Source organism: Prionailurus viverrinus, chromosome D1, assembly GCF_022837055.1.
Source record: "Prionailurus viverrinus isolate Anna chromosome D1, UM_Priviv_1.0, whole genome shotgun sequence".
NCBI classification, from domain to species: Eukaryota; Metazoa; Chordata; class Mammalia; order Carnivora; family Felidae; genus Prionailurus; species Prionailurus viverrinus.
Window position 1 is genome coordinate 87119758 of NC_062570.1, and position 19753 is coordinate 87139510.

General features: G+C 36.5%; 1 protein-coding gene across 6 annotated transcripts in view; it reads right to left on the reverse strand.

Moving 5' to 3' along the window:
* Positions 1-19753, reverse strand: part of CCDC73 (coiled-coil domain containing 73) — a 201398-nt gene that overhangs the window by 45078 nt on the left and 136567 nt on the right. For all 6 annotated transcript variants that reach the window (XM_047879374.1, XM_047879373.1, XM_047879376.1 and 3 more), the window contains 2 exons: positions 19496-19631; positions 18949-19028 (listed from right to left, as the gene is read on the reverse strand). In XM_047879374.1, the coding sequence (XP_047735330.1) occupies positions 18949-19028; positions 19496-19631 (216 nt within the window). The remainder of the gene's footprint in view (positions 1-18948; positions 19029-19495; positions 19632-19753) is intronic.

Consider the following 19753-nt stretch of genomic DNA (forward strand, 5'->3'; position numbering starts at 1 on the left):
AAAAGTCTTTCATTCATGTTTTTTTTTTCAAATTATAAAAGGCTACCCATGATAAATTCCCCCAAATGAAGTTCCAATGTCCTAGCAATGGTTCATCTTCACTGTCAGCAAGAAGATTTCCTTTGAAAGGAGAGTTATATGAATTTGGGGGATGGCCGGGGGAGAGAGGAGGGATGTTGAGAATGAAGAATCAATCCAGTATGTGCTCTGCTAACCCTGAATTTACAATAAGTCATAGAAAGAGATGACCCTTCAGGTAGCTGAAAATATAGAACTGATATTAAGGGAAATGTGAGGCTGGAAACGTAAAGTCATCTGCATGAAGTGAATCACTGAATCACAGAATATGAGCTAACTGAAAGAGGTAATACGAGAAAAGAATAACAGAGACCTTAAGATAGAACTTTGGAGGAATGGAAGAAAAATGATGATCAGGGAGCCAAAGGCATTTGTAAAGAACTTTAAAGGGCACCTGGGTGGCTCAGTTGGTTGACTGTCCAACTCTTGATTTCAGCTCAGGTCATAATCCCAGGGTCATGAGACTAAACCCCACATTGGGCTCTGAGCTGAGCATGGAGCCTGCTTAAAATTCTCTCTCTCCCTCTGCCCTTCTCCCCAGCTTGCACTCTCTCTAAAATAAAAATAAATAAATAATTCTTTTTAAAAAGACACTTAAAAAGTGAGTTTATCACACAGATGATATAAAATGAACCCATTTTACATTTTAGACATCCAATATTTTGCAAAACACAATATTCTGTAATTAAAACACAAAGTGTCAGCAGTATCAATTAGGATGCTTTGGTTACAGGTATCAGAAAACCATATTTAAACCATCAAATACTAAGGACATTTATTCTTCCACATAACAGGGAGTCCAAAGTTGAGCAGGTTCTTCACTTTTATTCAACATAGTACTGGAAGTCCTAGTCCCAGCAATTATACAACAAAAAGAAATAAAAGGGATCCAAATTTGTAAGGAAGAAATAAAACTCTCACCATTTGCAGATGACATGATGCTATACATAGAAAATCCTAAAGACTCTACCAAAAAACTACTAGAACTGATAAATGAATTCAGTAAGGTCACAGGATACAAAACAAAAACAGACACAGAAATCTGCTGCATTCCTATACACTAATAATGAAGCAGCAGAACGTGAAATAAAGAAAACAATCCCATCTAGGTGCATCTGGGTGGCTCAGCTGGTTGAGCATCCAACTTCAGGTCATGATCTTGCAGTTTATGGGTTCAAGCCCCACATTGGGCCCTCTGCTGATAGCTCAGAGCCTGGAGCTGCTTCAGATTCTGTGTCTCCCTCTGCCGCACCCCTGCTCACACTCTGCCTCTTTCTCTCTCAAAAAAATAAATGTTAAAAAAAAAAAAAAAAAGAACAATCCCATCTACAATTATACCAAACACAGGGGCACCTGAGTGGCTCAGTTGGTTAAGCGCCTGAGTCTCGATTTCAGCTCAGATCATGATCCCAGGGTGGTGGGATGAAGCCCCATGTTGGGCTCTGCACTGACAGTGCAGAGCCTGCTTGGGATTCTCTCCCCCTCTCTCTGCTACTCCCCCACTCCTATCTGTCTATCTCTCTCTCAATAAATAACAACTTTAAAAAAATAGACACATAGATCAATGGAACAGAACAGAAAACCCAGAAATAATTATATGGTTAAGGGGCTCTTGGGTGGCTCAGTCAGTTAAGCGTCTGACTTCGGCTCAGGTCATGATCTCACAGTTCGTGGGTCCAAACCCCATGTTGGACTCTGCACTGAAGGCTCAGAACCTAGAGCCTGCTTTGGATTCTCTGTCCCCCTCTCTCTCTCTCTCTGCCCCTCCCCCACTTGTTCTCTCTCTCTCAAAAATAAATATTAAAAAAATAAAAAATATATGGTCAAGTAATATTTGACAAAGCAGGAAAGAACATCCAATGAGAAAAAGTATCTTCAAAAAATGGTGCTGAGAAAACTGGACAGATACATGCAAAAGAATGCAATTGGACCACTTTCTTACACCATATACACAACTAAAATCAAAATCGATTAAAGACCTAAATGTGAGACCTGAAACCAAAAAAATCCTAGAAGAGACCACAGGCAGTAATGTCTCTGACATCAGTTTTAGCAACATTTTTCTAGATATATCCCCTGAGGCAAGGGAAATAAAAGCAAAAATAAACTATTGGAACTACATCAAAATAAAAAGCTTCTGCACAGCAAAGGAAACAATCAACAAAATTAAAAGCCAACCTACAGAATGGGAGAAAATATTTGCAAGTGACATAATTGATAAAGGGTGAGTATCCAAAATATATAAAGAACTTATAAAACTCAACACCCAAAAACCAAATAATCAATTAAAAAATAGGCAGAAGACATGAACAGACATTTCTCTGAAGAGAAATTTAGATGGCAAACAGACACATAAAAAGATATTCAATATCTCTCATCATCAGGGAAATGCAAATCAAAACTACAATGAGCTATCACCTCAGGCCTGTCAGAATGGCTAAAATCAAAAACTCAAGAAACAACAAGTATTGGCAAGGATGTGGAGAAAAGAGAACAGTAATGCATTGTTGGTGGGATAGCAAACTGGTGCAGCCACTGTGGAAAAGGTGGGGGGGAGGGAGGGGGAGAGAGAGAAAGAGAGACAGAGAAACTAAGAAACAGACTCTTAACTATAGAGAACTGATGGTTACCAGAGGAGAGTTGGATGGGGGGATGAGGTTCGGGATAGGTGATGGGGGATTAAAGAATGCACATATGATGAGCACTAAGTAATGTATATAACTGCTGAATCACTATATTATATTCCTGAAATATGACACTGTGTGTTAACTATACTGGAATTAAAATTAAAAACTTATTTAAAAAAATTAAAAAATTAAAAGTTGGGCAGGTTCTTGTGTTGGTTGATTCAGGGACTCAATGACTAGGATATTTATTAAAGACTAGGTATTATCAAAGACTAGGATATTTTTATTTCTCCACTTTCCATTCCTGGGACTGTCCTCATTGTTCCACTGTTGAGACTATAGGAAGAAGCCAATATAGGTACTGCATAGCAACTGTGTCTTCCTGGAACTCCTGAAGAGTAAGAAAATTTTTCTTTGAACCACTTCCTGCTGGCCAGAACTAGATCACAAGCTCATTCGTGAACCAAACACTGGCATGAAAAATGGAGAGTATATTAAGTGCCTTAGAGACAGACTGATCATATAAGGTAGACTGGATATTGGGGGAATTGTCACAATGTCCACTACAAGAAAAATTTCAGCTACATTGTAAAATATACAGGTTGTTTAGACTATTACTTACTACAAACATTACATAGTACAATAGAGGATAAATGGAGAGTATTTTTTACAAGCTGATTGACCTTAAGTAATTCACTTACTCCCTTGAGGTTTTGGTTCCCTTTCCAAAAAAAGGAGAGATTGGATCCAGTTAATGGTTTTTAAATTGTGCTCTGAGAAGTCCTAGAGGTTCCATGGAGACCCTTCATGGCTACTAATAGAGGAGAAAGAGCCCCTGGTATATGTCCAGTGTTCCTCCAACGCTTCCTTCAATCACAACAGCTCTACCTTATTTATCTTAATATTGAGCTTCCACATCTCACGCTGAGGGTTCTGCAGCTCAAATAAAGACAAAAACCAGATTAGATGATCCATATGATTCCATGAAATTTAGAGATGATCTGGAGAGAACCAGATGTTATAGAAATAGAAAATAGTTCAAGTATGAAGGGAGAAAGAACAGTTGATGAGTCAGAAGGAATTTCAGACTTTATTATCTGATAAAGGAATTTAAAGGCAAATGATGCTGTGTTTCAGTGGTCTTGAAAGGCTATCCAAATAAACCACCTCTAGTTTGTAGTACAAAAAAGCTGAATCCGTCAAAACTGCCTTAATCCTTACCAAGTAACAATAATCCCATAAATTTCTATGGTGTGTTGGACTTTCTGAAGTGTTTTACCATGCATTTATTGTTTTATATTTATTTCACATATATAAAATAAGAAAGGCAGAAATCATTATGCTCATATTTAAAAATAAGAAAATAAAAGGGGGAAAGAGAAAAGCAACACCCGTCCATATACATCTGGGTCAAGTACCTCTTTGAAATGACTATAGTTGAAAGGTATAGTTTTAAAAAAAATTTTTTTTTAACGTTTATTTATTTTTGAGACAGGGAGAGACAGAGCATGAACAGGGGAGGGTCAGAGAGAGGGAGACACAGAATCTGAAGCAGGCTCCAGGCTCTGAGCTGTCAGCACAGAGCCCAACCTGGGGCTAGAACTCACGGACCGCGAGATCATGACCTGAGCTGAAGTCAGCCGCTTAATGGACTGAGCCACCCAGGCGCCCCGAAAGGTATAGTTTTAAAGAAAAAGATAATATGATGAATAAAGATAAATAGAATAAATAAGAAATATTATGCAGGGAATTATGTGTTGGCAGGAGGAGACAAATGGACTGGGTGAGGTAGTGAGGACTGAAGGACTAGAGGTAAAGAGAACAACTTTGAGAGTGTAATGGTACAGATGATAGAAAACAATGCTCTGACTGGAGAAAGAGGAGGGCCAAATGAAAGAGCCCAAAGGAAGCAGTATTTAATGATAAAGTTTCAAGGTAAGGACATACAGGTCTATAAATCTTTATAGTCAAGGCATATAAGGAGCTGGTATTTCAGGAGTATTAATAGTTAACAATTTCCTCTTTTAACAAATATATGATTTCTAACGGGGAATAAGAAAGTGAAGAAACTTATGTGAATAAATTGCTTATACTGCCATTACTATCAGTAAAATGGTTCTAATTGTACATTCTGTAGCCAAACAGGTTCCAATCCTGGCTTTAGGTAACTTATTTAACTTCCTTCTGTATCAAGTTCCTCATCTGTAAACTGGGAATATAATTTTTTTTTTAAATTAAAAAAAAAAAACAACTTTTTTTTTTAACGTTCATTTATTTTTGAGACACAGAGAGATACAGCATGAACGGGGGAGAGGCAGAGAGAGAGGGAGACACAGAATCGGAAGCAGGCTCCAGGCTCTGAGCCATCAGCCCAGAGCCCAACGCGGGGCTCGAACTCACGGACCGCGAGATCGTGACCTGAGCTGAAGTTGGACGCCCAACTGACTGAGCCACCCAGGCGCCCCAGGGAATATAATTTTTTAAAAACTAACAAAGTGCCTGGTGTGTGATACTCCATGCAATGTGTACGTTGAGTATCTACTATGTGCTAGACACTGTTACCTATTATTACTACTAAGGTGAATCTAAAGGATTCTAGGATTATTTTCTCTACTTTTAAAATAGTCTGAATTCTTAATAATGGTATAATTAAATATCCTTTTATTTATTTAAAGAATTAAGATTCCTTCTTTCACAGCTAAAAACAATAAGAATTTTCCTGTAGACCATGAGCTCCTCAAGGAAAGGTGCCATGTTTTATACTTATCCCATAGCAGCTTAATACATTCAGGAATCTAAAGGGAACTAAACAGGGGCACCTGGGTGGCTCAGTCAGTTAACTATCTGACTTCAGCTCAGGTCATTATCTCGTGGTCCATGATTTCAAGCCCTGCATCAGGCTCTGTGCTGACAGCTCAGAGCCTGGAGCCTGCTTTGGATTCTGTGTCTCCCTCTCTCTCTCTCTCTGCCCCTCCCCCACTGTGCTCTCTCAAAAATGAATAAATGTTAAAAAATTTTTTTTAAATAAATAAAAGGAACTAAACATTATAATGACTCTAATAAGAAAAAAGTGATGAACATGATTATGAAAAAAATGTGACTTATCTTTACCTAAAATAAGATTTAATGAAATAAAATGGGATCAGATGGGATTGAGCCCTGCATCAGGCTCCTGGAGCCTGTAGCCTGCTTAAGATTCTCGTTCTCTCTCCCTCTGCCCCAGTGTATTTTTTTGGCTAGAAAATAACTTTGACTGCTGTAATCAACAGCCCTAAATTTGTGACCTTAAAATAGGTTAATTCTTCACCATAAGTACAGATCCAAGAATATGCTAGAAAACAACAATTACAGAAATAAGATGGTATAATAAAACATTACTCTAGAACTAGAGGGTCTTTGACTTAACAAACTTATTGAACAAAATAATGTATTGCTCTTATTATTTCCACCCTGGATAAACATTTAAAAACAAGGGTTGGGGGGCACCTGGGTGGCACAGTCAGTTAAGCGTCCAACTTCAGCCAGGTCACGATCTCGCAGTCCGTGAGTTCGAGCCCCGCGTCAGGCTCTGGGCTGATGGCTCGGAGCCTGGAGCCTGTTTCCGATTCTGTGTCTCCCTCTCTCTCTGCCCCTCTCCCGTTCATGCTCTATTTCTCTCTGTCCCAAAAATAAATAAACGTTGAAAAAAAAATTTATAAAAACAAGGGTTGGGAGCTAAACTGACTATGGTTACTGAAGGGTATTAAAAAAAAATCTAGTAATTTCAGCAATTTAATTACTTAAAAATTTATGGGATGCCTGTGTTAAGCATCTGACTTCGGCTTAGGTCATAATCTCACAGTTTGTAAGTTCAAGCCCCGCATCGGGCTCTGCACTGACAGCTCACAGCCTGGAGCCTGCTTCGGAATCTGTGTCTTCCTTTCTCTCTCTCTGCCCCTCCCCCACTTGTGCTCGCTTGCTCACTCTCTATCAAAAATAAATAAACATTTAAAAAAATTAGGAGATTAATTCAAAGGAAAATATGTGTTAGAGGACCTTAAAGTTTTAATCTCAATTCAGATTTACAGGATATTTGGCTAACTTTTATATTGTTACTCAGTATTTAGTCAAGTATCATCTGAATGTTAAAAGCAAATCTTTTGGGGCATCTAAGTGGCTCAGTCGGTTAAGCACCCAACTCTTAATTTCCACTCGTGTCATGATCCCAGGGTCATGGGATCAAACCCCAGGTAAGGCTCCCTGCCAAGTGTGGAGCCTGCCTGAGATTCCCTCTCCCTCCCTCTGCCCCTCTCCCTGCTTGCGCCCTCCCTCTCCCTCTGAAATAAAAATTAAATAAAATTAAATAAATACAAAATAAAAACAAATCTTTTGTGCTCAATTGATTCTTTTTAAAAAAGCCACCAATAATACTGGATTTAAAATAAGGTACATCTTTACAAAATGGTGTTTTCAAAAACTTGCTTTCAAGCTGCTTTTTTTGGTGCACTAAAATGATAATTTTTAAAATTTGCAACAATTTTTTAACTTTTAATTTTTTATATTGTATTTTGCTAAAGCAAGATACACTTATAAGAAGTAAACAAACATTCTAATAACTTAGAAAGTAAATTATTGGATGCCTTTTAATGCTAGTTTCACACTAATGATCTAGTCTAGTTTTACTCCTAAGACACAACGTTCTACTGATAAAAGTATAATTAAACTGAAGTGTATGTCACTAAAACTTATATTCACATGAAGTGGCTTACAATTATCTGCATTAATAAAGGAAAATCCTTTTTCTACAAATTATTTCTTCTGTCAAGGTTATAAAGTGCAACAAACTCCTATGGCTTTCTACGCTTTTCAACTGAAAACATAGAGCTGTTGTAATTAGCTAAGTTTTATAGGAGATACTCTAAAATGCATCAATTCCTATTACAATAATTGTTCTGAAACAAGAAAGTGGGAAAGGGGAGGGTAAGAGTGAAAATCCAGTATATGGCTGACAAAAGTAAAAGCTAATCATTTCTTATGTCTTTCTTTTTCTTATATTAATTACTTAATCTTAAGAACATAATAAATTAAAATCAGAGACCTCCACAAAATGATTTTCCACTGAAAATATGCTTTTGATTTTATAGCCCTTATAGCTTTTAAATATCCTGAACTTTTAGTACATTGTCTGTTTTCTAACCATTTTATTCAAAGCTGTTAGCACAGCGAATAAACAGCACAAGCTTTGATCTCATTAAATTACAACTTATAGTTCCTAGAGTCATAAATATTGTGCTTTTTTCCTTTACCCCTCCTTTTCTGGTACAGGGTAGTCTGTTAAATATCACTATCTCCTTGAGTGCTCTGACGTTTACTCAGACAAATACCAGAGGTTATGAATGCTGCTCATAGATAGTATCAGGAATTCTTCATGATTGCCATAATAGTGAACCCAGCATTCAAAACTGTAATATCTAGTTTAATCTAACAGCTAAGTTTGGTCTATTTAACTTTGCTTCCCCCCCCCCCAAAAAAAATCCATCTCGTCACAAACCAATAGCTTAACTGTTCTAAATAAAATCATAAAACAGAATAAAAAAATAAAAATTATCTTTGGGAAAATGATTAAAAGTTTTAAGTGAGTGATATAGCCAATGTTACCAGACTTGATTAGCTTCTGAAAAAGAAAATAAAAAATGAAAAGCTTTTCTGAAAGTTAAAAATTAAGACTACATAAAAAATACAAAATTCTTATACCTAGAATGTCTGAAATATTACAAATGGCTATTAAAATGTATTTTTAAATTTTTACTCTTTCAGCTACTCAGACTTAAAACTCTCAATGTAAAAAAATCCTCTCACTTTACCTGTTTGTACACTCTCTCTCCCAAGAACTACTAGGTACAACAGCATGGTCACTGACTGTAATGCTCTCTAGAGAGATAGGCCACCACTGCAGGACACATCAGTACATTTAGTTAGCCCTGGTAGGGCTCCAAGACCTGGGAAAAATGGGTAAGTGTGCTCATGAGCAACACTATTCTACCTGTGCAAAGAAAGAGACATTCTCTTTAACCTAATCTGCCAATGGTTTTACAAGAGCCTCGTCTCCATCTACAGGCCAGTCTTAAACTATATGTTAGAAATATATTATTATTATGCTATAATGAAACATTTGTCCTTATTTAATGAAAAAAACCCATATAACTTAATACAGAAACTTATGAGGTATAATGTAGTAATGTAAATAATGTAAAAACTGAACAAAAGCATATGAATATTTTAATATAATCACTAAATTAATGTGATTAATCAATGAACTCACTGAGAAAAATATTAAAATATAAATGAATCAAAGAGACATCACCAAAAATGTGCTTATGCACAAGTAGTCAGTATTTAGTTATTTATATTTATTTGCATTTGCAATTAATATTGACAAAAATGAATGGTCCTTTTAACAATCCTCTGATTTGAGACTACAAATTTTTAAATTACATATTTTCTCCTTATATTAAAAAAGCCATCTTTAATATTCTAGGATGTGACTGAAAATAAATGTTCTTTACATAAAAACTGTCTAGTTTTCTAGATAGACTTAAAACTTTCAAGGGCTAGGAACATATGCTTCTAATGTTTTATACTGAGCTACACTATGCGCTTCCTTTCTGATGCTTCAGGTATAAGGATAGAGTCCAGGGAATATAAAACCATTTTCTTGGCTTATAAGAAAGTTATAAGACCAAAGAACTAGATACAATAGTGTTACAAATATTAATGGCCTTTGGGCTCTGGCTTAGCATTTAGAATCCACTTCAATCTTTATTTTAAGTAATCCTGCTTTCCTTGAAATGATGCTAAAACAGAAAGTAACAAAATTTCCTGATTTCTTGAGTTATGCTTTAAACTATATGTTATTTATCTCACAGCACAAAACACTCCTCTTGAAAACTTAGGTCTGTCACTGTAGGCTTAGTTTTAATTTCAGTAAAATTAAAACTAAGCCCGTCAGTAAAAATGGAGGGCTTCTTATTTCCAGTCAAACAAGTAAGGAGTTTAAACTTCGTCCCGACAACTTTATCCTGACAACAAATAAAAGCTGAACAAACTGAAAATCAACAACTCTTCTTAGATCTGTCAGAGAAATGAGGTCATAAAGGAAACAGCTACCTCAATGATTGGAGAGACAGACGGGTGAATATGGAGAATTATAAACTACCAGAGCAGAAATCCACAAACAGAAACCTCTGCAAGAACTAATGCCAGTACAGGAAAAGCTGAACTGTGACTGACTGACTACCAGAGGCCCAGTGTGGAAAACCCTGAGAGTTAAAACAAAAAAAAATTTAGGGGGACACAGTCATGGGGGAACCCCCCGCCCAAACACTTTTGTGAATTTCACTTCCAAGTCTTCTCACAGTGAATATCAGAAAAAAATATTTCCTCCTGCTTCCAGGAGGAGGAGGGGAGAAGGAACCATTGTGAAATATGCCAGGGCATTCTGTTCTTCTAACAAGGGCTGACCTCAGGAGAAGCTACTGGACCTGAGCCTAAACTACCTAGGGAAAGGGTGATACCCAAATTCAGCCCCCTCCAACCATCCTGTACCACTCGAGAGAAAAAACTGAGAAGTACTGTGAAGTTCACAGTCCAGTAAACTGTATAGACTACTGCATCCAAAAACAGCAGATTACAAATCCTTCTCAAGCTTACATAGAACATTCACCAGTCTGGACTGTAAAACACACCTTAAAAAATTTAAAAGACAAAAATTATATAATGTCTGCTCTTAGACTACAATAAAATTAAACTAGAAATCAATAAATGGTAGCTTGAAAATACTTGGAGCTTAAACAGCACACTTCTGCATAACACATGGGTCAAAGAAGAAATCTCAGGAGAAATTTTAAAATATTTTGAGCTAAATGAAAATACAACTAAACAAAATTTGTGGAATGCAATGGAAGCAATGGTTACAGGGAAGTCGACAGCATTGAATGCAGATGTTAGAAAAGAAAAAATACCAAAATGTGGAAGCAACCGAAGTGTCCAATGACAGATGAATGGATAAAGATGTGATATATATACACAATGGAATATTAGTCAGCCATAAAAAGGATAACACCTTGCCATGTGCAAAAACACAATGGGCCTAGAAGGTATTATGCTAAGAGAAATATGTCAAAAGAGAAAGATAAATACCAGAAGATTTCACGTATATGTGGAATCTAAAAAAATAAATAAATAAAAAGCAGAAACAGACCCATAAATACTGAGAACAAACTAATGGTCACCAGAGGAGTCGGGTTAGGGTATGGACAAAATAGATGAAGGGGAATAGGGGATGCAGGCTTCCAGTTTTGGAATAAATAAGTCACGGGGATAAAACATACGGCATAGTGAATATAGTCAATGGTCTTGTAGTAGCATTGTATGGTGACAGATAGTAGCTACAGTTGTGGTGAGCAGAGCACAGTGTATAGACTTATTGAATCACTATGTTTTATACCTGAAACTAATGTAACATTATATGTCAAATACAATTTTATTTAAAAAAGAAAAAGAAAAAATCTAAAACATCTAAACTTTAAACTTAGGAAACTAGAAAAAGCAAAGTAAAATCAAAGTAAACAGAATAAGTAATAAAAATTAGAGAGAAATAAATGAAAATGAAAACAATACATCAATAGAGAAAATCAAGGAAACCAAAGGCTGATTCTTTGAAACAATCAATAAAATTGATAAACCTCTAACCAGGTTAAGAAAAAAAAGGGACACAAATTACTAATATCAGAAATGAAAAATTGGACGTAACTATAGATCCCATGGACATTAAAGGGAAAATTTGTTTAAATACTATAAACAACTCTATGCTCACAAGTTTGATAACCTAGATGAAATGGACTAATTCCTTGACACAATCTGCCAAAACTCACACAAGAAGAAATAGACAATCTAAATAGACCTAAATCCATTAAAGAAATTGAATCAATAAGAATCTTACAACAGAAAGGACCATGCCCAAATGGGTTCACTGGTGAATTCTACCAAACATTTAAGGAGGAAGTTATACCAATTCTGTATAATCTCTTTCAAAATATGGATACAGAAAGAATACTTTGAACTCATTCTACAAGGCCAGCGTTATTCTAATAACAAAACAAGAATAGGACATTATAAGAAAACTACAAACTAGTATTTTTCATGAGCACAGATACAAAAATCCTCAACAAAATAACAGTAAATTAAATCCAACGATATAGAAAAATAATTATATACCATGACCAAGTGGGATTTATCAGTTATGCAAGGCTGGTTCAACATTCAAAAATTAATGTAATCCACTATATCAACAGGCAAAAGAAAAAATCACATGATATCAATAGATGTGGAAAAAGCATTTGATAAAATCCAACACCTACTTATGATAATAACTCTTAACAAACTGGGAATAGAGGGTAACCTCCTTGATAAAGAACTAGGAATAGAGGGGAACCAACTTGCTAAAGAACATCTAAAAAAAATCCTACAGATAACATCATACTTAATGATGAGAAACTTCACACTTTCCCACTAAGATTATGAACAAGCCAAGGATACCCCCTCTCACTAAAACTTTTCAACACCATACTGGAAGCCCTAGCTAGTGCAATAAGAAAAGGAAATTAAAAAAAAAAAGATACACAGATTTAAGAGGGAGAAATAAAACTATCTTTGTTCACAGCTGACATAATTGACTATGTAGAAAATGTGAAAGAATCAACAAAAACCTCCTGGAACTAATAAGTGATTATAATAAGGTTGTAGGATATAACATTAATATACAAAAGTCAATCACTTTCTGTACTGGAAAAACCTACAGTTCTTCCCTCTGGTGCAGGGAAAAACCCAGTTCTTCCTCCTGTGTTTTTTTCCTGTGTGTCTCCTTTACACAGAACACTTCACTTCTGATGCTTCTGGTCACCAAGGGTTTGAGGGTGTCCCCCCACCCCGCCCGGCCCCAGGCAATTCTCTGCAACATCAATTGAGTGTCCTACAATTTAATTCACTTCTGACACTATCTACTTGAAGGCTTGATGCCAATCTCAAGGCCAGGTGTTTCTGACTAATTGACTATAAATAGAGGTTCCCACTATCCCCTCTTAGGTTCCATTAATTTGCCACACCAGCTCACAGAACTCAGAGAAATACTTAAGTTTACCAGTTTATTAACATGTGATAAAGGATATAGATGAATAGCCAGATGAAGATATCCAAAGTGCAAATCTGGGAGGGTCCCAAGCACAGGGGATTCTGCCCTGGTGGAGTTGAGGTGTGTCGCCCTCCCTCTGAGATGGGCACTACTGGGATTTTATGGAGACTTCCTCATGAAGGCATGATCAATTACTAATGTCATTTCCAGCCCCTCTTCCCTTTTTGGTGTAGAGGGAGGTGGGAAAGAAGCAGGGCTGAAAATTTTAAGCTTCTAATCATGGCTTGCTTTTTCTGGTCACCAGCCCCCATTCAGGAGCCCATCCAGAGTAACATTATCAGAACAAATGATGCACCTAGTGCTTTTATCACTTAGGAATTTATAAGGGTTTTAGCAGCCCAGTGTCGGGGCAGGGTGAAAGACCAAATATTAGAACAAGAGATGTTTTGGGGCACCTGGATGGCTCAGTTGGTTAAGTGTTCAACTCTTGATCTCAACTCAGGTGTTGATCTCAGGGTCATGAGTTCTAGCCCCACACTGGGTTCCATGCTGGGTGTGAAGCCAACTTAGATAGATAGATAGATAGATAGATAGATAGATAGATAGATAGATAGACAGATAGAGACAGAGAAATAGATGATATAGATACAGATATATCTTAAAACAAGAGATGTTGTCAGTGGTTTTATCACTTAGGAAATCACAAGTGACTGAAAATGGGAGTAGATAATATTTTCTATGATCTCACAATTTGCTATACACTAGCAATGAACAAATATAATTTGAAAATAAAAACATGTTACCATTTACATTAGTACCCCCCAAATTAAATCTTTAGGTAAGACTCTAACAAACTATATATAAGATCTATGTGAGAAGAAATACAAAACTCTGATGAAAGATATCAAAGAACTAAACAAATGGAGAGATATTCCACATTCATGAATAGGGAAACCCAATATTTTCAAGATGTCAGTTCTTCCTAACTTGATCTTAGATTCATTACAATCTAAATCAAAACCCAGCAAGTTACTTTGTGAGTGTCAGCAAAGTGATTCTACGGAGAGACAAAAGACCCAGAATAGCTAATTCAAAATAAAGTCAAGGACCTTCAGTGCCCAACTCTAGGACTTACTATAAAGCTACAGTAATCAATACAGTGTGGTATTGGTGAAAGAATGGACAATTAGATCAGTGGAACAGAAATGACAGCCCAGGAAAAAACCCACTGATAGTTGACATGGAAGCAAAAGTAATCTTTTCAACAAATAGTGATGGAACAACTGGACATTCACATGCAAAAAACAAACAAAAAAAACCCCCACAACTATAGACCAAGACCTTAGATCCTTCACAAATTAACTCAAATGGATCACAGACCAAAATGTAAAATGTAAAACTATAAAGCTGCTAGAAGATAAGACAGATAGAGAAAATCCAGCTGACACTGTGTATGGCAACGACTTTTTAGGTACAATGCCAAAGTTAAAATCCACATACTCAAAAAATTGATAAGCTGCACTTCATTAAAATTAAAACCTTCTGCTCTCTCTTCTGCTTTGGATATTTATCTCCAAAATATCAAGAACATGAGAAGTCAAACCACAGACTGGGAGAAAATATTTTATTTATTTATTTATTTATTTATTTATTTATTTATTTATTTATTTATTTATTTATTTTTAATGTTTATTTTTGAGAGAAACAGTGCAAACAGGGGACGGGCAGAGAAAGAGAGGGAGATACAGAAGCTGAAGCAGGGTCCAGGCTCCAAGCAGTCACCACAGTGCCCCATGTGGGGTTTGAACCCATGAACCATGAGATTCAGACGTTTAACAGCTGAGCTACCCAGGCGTCCCTGGGAGAAAGTACTTTAAAAAGATACATCTGATAAAAGACTGTTATCCAAATTATACACAGAACTCTTAAAAGCCAACAATAAATGAACAACCAAATTAAAAAAATGGATAAAAGGTCTGAACAGCCACCTCACCAAAGAAGATATACAGATGGGAGGTAAACATATAAAAAGATGCTCAACATCATATGTCATTAGGGAATTATAAATAAGAACAACAGAGAGATACCACCACACAACCATGTAGAATGTGAAATTGCTGGTGGACATGCAAAATGATATAGTCACTTTGGAATATGGTTTGGCAGTTTCTACAAAATGAAACATACTCTTATCATACAATCCAAACAATCATGCTCCTTTGTATTAATCCAAAAAAGTTTTAAACACGTGCACACAAAATCTGTACACAGATATTTATAGTAGCTTTATAGTAGCTATAGTAGCTTTATCATAACTGCCAAAACTTGCAAGCAACCAAAATGTCCTTCAACAGGAGCATGGATAGTTTGCGGTACATCCAGCCAAAGGAATATTATTCAGTACTAAAAAAAATAAAAATTAAAAAAATAAAAGAGCTACCATGCCATGAAAAGACATTAGACAAAACTTAATGCACACTACTAATAAAGCCAATCTGAAAAGGCTACATTCTATATGATTCCAACTCTATAACAGTTTGGAAAAGGCAACACTATGGTGATAGTAGGAAGATTAGTGGTTGCCAAGGGTTATAGGAAGGGACAGATGAAAAAACAGAGCACAGAGGATTTTCAGGGCAGTAAAACTACTCTGTAGGATACTACAATGGTGGTTACAGGTCATTAAACATTTGTCCAAATCCAGATAAAGTACAAAACCAAGAGTGAATCCTAATGTAAATAATGGAATTTGGATGATACTGATGTGTCAATGTAGGTGCATCAATTGTAACAAATGCACCATTCTGGTATAGGATGTTGACAGTGAGAGAGACTGTACATGTGTGGGTCAAGGAGTATATGAGAACTCTCTATACTTTCCATTAAATTTTGCTATGAAGCTAAAAATGCTCTAAAAAAAATAAAGTTCATTTTATTTTTTTTAGAGAGACAGAGCATGTGCACACCAACAGGAGAAGAGCAGAGAGAGAGGGAGAGAATTGCAAGCAGGCTCCACACTCAGCACGGAGCCCAGGGCAGGGCTCAAGCTTACAACCATGAAATCATGACCTGATCTGACATTAAGAGTCAAGCTTAACAGGCTGAGCCACCCAGGCACCCCTTTAAAAAATAAAGTTTAGGGGCGCCTGGGTGGCGCAGTCGGTTAAGCGTCCGACTTCAGCCAGGTCACGATCTCGCGGTCCGTGAGTTCGAGCCCCGCGTCAGGCTCTGGGCTGATGGCTCAGAGCCTGAAGCCTGTTTCCGATTCTGTGTCTCCCTCTCTCTCTGCCCCTCCCCCGTTCATGCTCTGTCTCTCTCTGTCCCAAAAATAAATAAATGTTGAAAAAAAAATTAAAAAAAAATAATAAAGTTTATTAATTTAAATCAATAAATAAAAATAGTGAAATTCAATGTATACATATAGCTATAAATGCTTGGGGTATTTTTCTTCCCTTTTAAAAGCAGAACCCATTTAAAACCGAGATGAAACACTGACCCAGGGGCACCAGTCGGTTGAGCATCCGACTTCTGCCCAGGTAATGATCTCATGGTTCGTGAGTTCAAGCTCCATGTTGGGCTCTGTGCTGACAGCTCGGAGCCTGGAGCTTGCTTTGCATTCTGTGTCTTCCTGTCTCTCTGGCTCTTCCCAGCTCATGCTCACACTCTATCTCCGTCAAAAATAAATAAACTTGAAAAAAAAAAAAACAACAACACTGACCCAAAATTTAAAATTTCCTCAAAACTAATGAAGTATCTGGATAATATCATCCATATTCATTTATTTATTGAGTCCAAAATATGTACTTCAAAAATGACTTATTGAGGTTTGGGGTATAATCCTTGTAAAAAAGAAATTTCTTTGTACTAAATCAACCAATCAGCTTATACAGAAACTGAATTGGGGAGCTTGGCCTCACTAATGTTAACACTCTGACCAAGTGTATAATCAGTATCCCAACAAGAAACAGATGGTACACATAAATTAGGATAATTTGAAGATGATTTATTCACAAAACTGTAGACACAATATAAAGGAACCATAAAATATGGTGCAAGTTCTAGGGGCCAGCAGCAATGGAGATGTCACTACACTGGACCCAAAAAACAACAAAAAGGTAAGTTACTGGAACCCAGAAAGAGAGCATTACACAGAGTAGGCCAGTTTGAGAGAACTAGTGATATACGGAGGAACAAGGCCACACTAAAGTGACCTCACATAGAGGGAATTCCCTGTAATTCACTCTCTTTCCTCCTATCTCCTGTCCAGGCTGCTTTCCACTGGCCCAACTCAACAGGAAGCCAGAAGATATGGGAACACTGATGGAATCCACATAGGTAAGCCTTACAAGGAGAAAAGGATGGATACATCTGAATCTGGAGGGACAAATGGAAGGTATTTTGCACATTGATAAATAATTACAAAGTGTAACTTACTAGTAAATAGTTAAGTGGCACTCAGTAAATGTTAGTTTAGAGCATTTACTGAGTGTCAGTAAAGATAGGTATCTCTCTGTCTCTGTCTCTCTCTATATATACACACACACACACACATACACACACGCACACACACACACACACACACACACACACACACACACAATATAATACTCTCAGGGATAGGGAGGTGGTCCAAAGTGGCATTATTTCAGATGGGGCTTTGAAGGGAGTAGGGAAAGGAAACAAGAGGTCATTTGCTGAGAAAATAAGAATAAGGCCTTCCTACTTCTCCCTCCTCTAATACCAGTCTTACCTTGTATGAGTGAAGGTATTTTTAGTTGCAAATAATGGAAAATTAAACTGGTCCAAACCAAACTAACTTAAATAATAATGGGGATTTATTGATTCACATAACTGAAAAGTCTAGAGGTACAGAATGGTAGGGTTGGTGGATCCAAGGACTCAAAAATGTCATCAAAGAACAGGTTTCTTTACTTCACACCAATCTGACATCCACATTGTCAGGTTCCTCCTTTTTGGTTTCTCATGTAGAGAAATGACTGAGAGCCACAGTGAGGGTTACATTCTTATTGGTTTATAGCCACTAGCTAAGGTCATCTGTCCACTTCTGAGCCAATGACTGTGATATGAGGAATAAAATATGTTTATGGCTTTATGCCAATTTAGAGTTCAATGTTCAAGTACTCCTTCACTCACGATACTCCAGCCATACCAGATTTCTCCAGTCCTTCACATATACTAAACTCTTTCCTATACCTAATCCTAGCCAAAAGTCTGAGAAGCTATTACTAAAAATCTTCCCTGTCTCAGGGCTTTTGCATATGCTATTCTCCTTGCCTGAAACATTTTTCTTTTCTCTCCCCTACCCCTTTACCACCAACATAATAAATTCACCTATTATAATGTCATCACATCCTTTACTTTTTCCTCATATCATTTATAACAGATTTAAATTGATCTGTGTGATTATGTATTTTGTGTCTAATTCCTCCATTGGAATATAAACCTCAAAAAAGCAGCAAAATGTGTTATTTTCTTCAGACTTGTACCCGTAGTGCTACATTACATAGACTTGACACAATCAAATACTAAAGAATGAATGAATAAATGGTGCTGAGATTGACATATAGTAAGTGTTTATTGGCTACTCATGTCACCATAAAAATGCATGCAACTGGTGAGAGTCAAACAATATTTTTTTAAGTTTATTTATTTTGAGAGAGAGAGCATGAGCAGGGGAAGGGCAGAGAGAGAGAGGGCAAGAGAATCCCAAACAGGCTCTGCACTGTCAGTGTGGCCCCAATGCAGGCCTTGAACTTACTCACAAACTGCAGGACTGGAGCTCACAAATCATGAGATCATGACCTGAGATGAACCCAACTGATGCTTAATCAGCTGAGCCACCCAGCCGCCCCAGGGAACAATATTTTGAATGGTTTAGAACAAACTCATTCATTACATTTACAGGAATCATAACTCATAGTTTATGAATCTATATTTAAAACATTTTATTTTTCTTACATCAAAAAATATCTACCCAACTTTTTTTAGTAATATTTCATAAAACTAATTATTTTACACTGTAATTCTAATACTATGAAACTGTATCAATCATACCTTCTTTAAACTGCATATTTCAGATTCTTGTTTTTTATTTAAAGCTGAAAGTCTGTTGTTTAATTGTATTGCTTCCTGTACTGCAATATGAAAAACATTTAGAAAAATATTATATTCAACATACATTTTTAAGGAAAGTATCACTACAATGGACAGTGAAAGCAGCCTCAATGCAATATATGTAATTATTATTGAACATAAATAATATTTATTAAAATGTTATTTACTATTACCAGTAGCAGATAATTTCAATTTCCTCATTATAAGTAAGCCCATTTAATCACTCCTATTAAAACTATAAGTTTAGGGGCTCAGTCGGTTGAGCTTCCTACTTCAGCTCAGGTCACGATCTCACCGTCTGTGAGTTCGAGCCCCGCGTCGGACTCTGTGCTGACAGCTCAGAGCCTGGAGCCTGCTTCGGATTCTGTGTCTCCCTCTCTCTCTAACCCTCCCCTGCTCATGCTCTGTCTCTGTCTCAAAAATAAAATAAAACATTAAAAAAATTTTTTTTAATAAAAAAAATAAGTTTAAATAAGGTAACACCTACCATTTTGTTCTAATTTTCCATGATTCTCTTTTACCAATCCAAATTGACCTGTTATTGTGGCATAATATTTCTCAATTTCATTCAGTTGCTTCTGATGATCTTCTTTAGCCAGAAGATGTAACTGGACTTTTTGTTCCTATTGTGAAGTTATTTTAAATGTTATAAACCTATAATACACCCACATATATATATACATACACATGTTTAAACATACATAAAAATGTACTGTTTTTAGTAACTGTTATGCAATAGGCCATG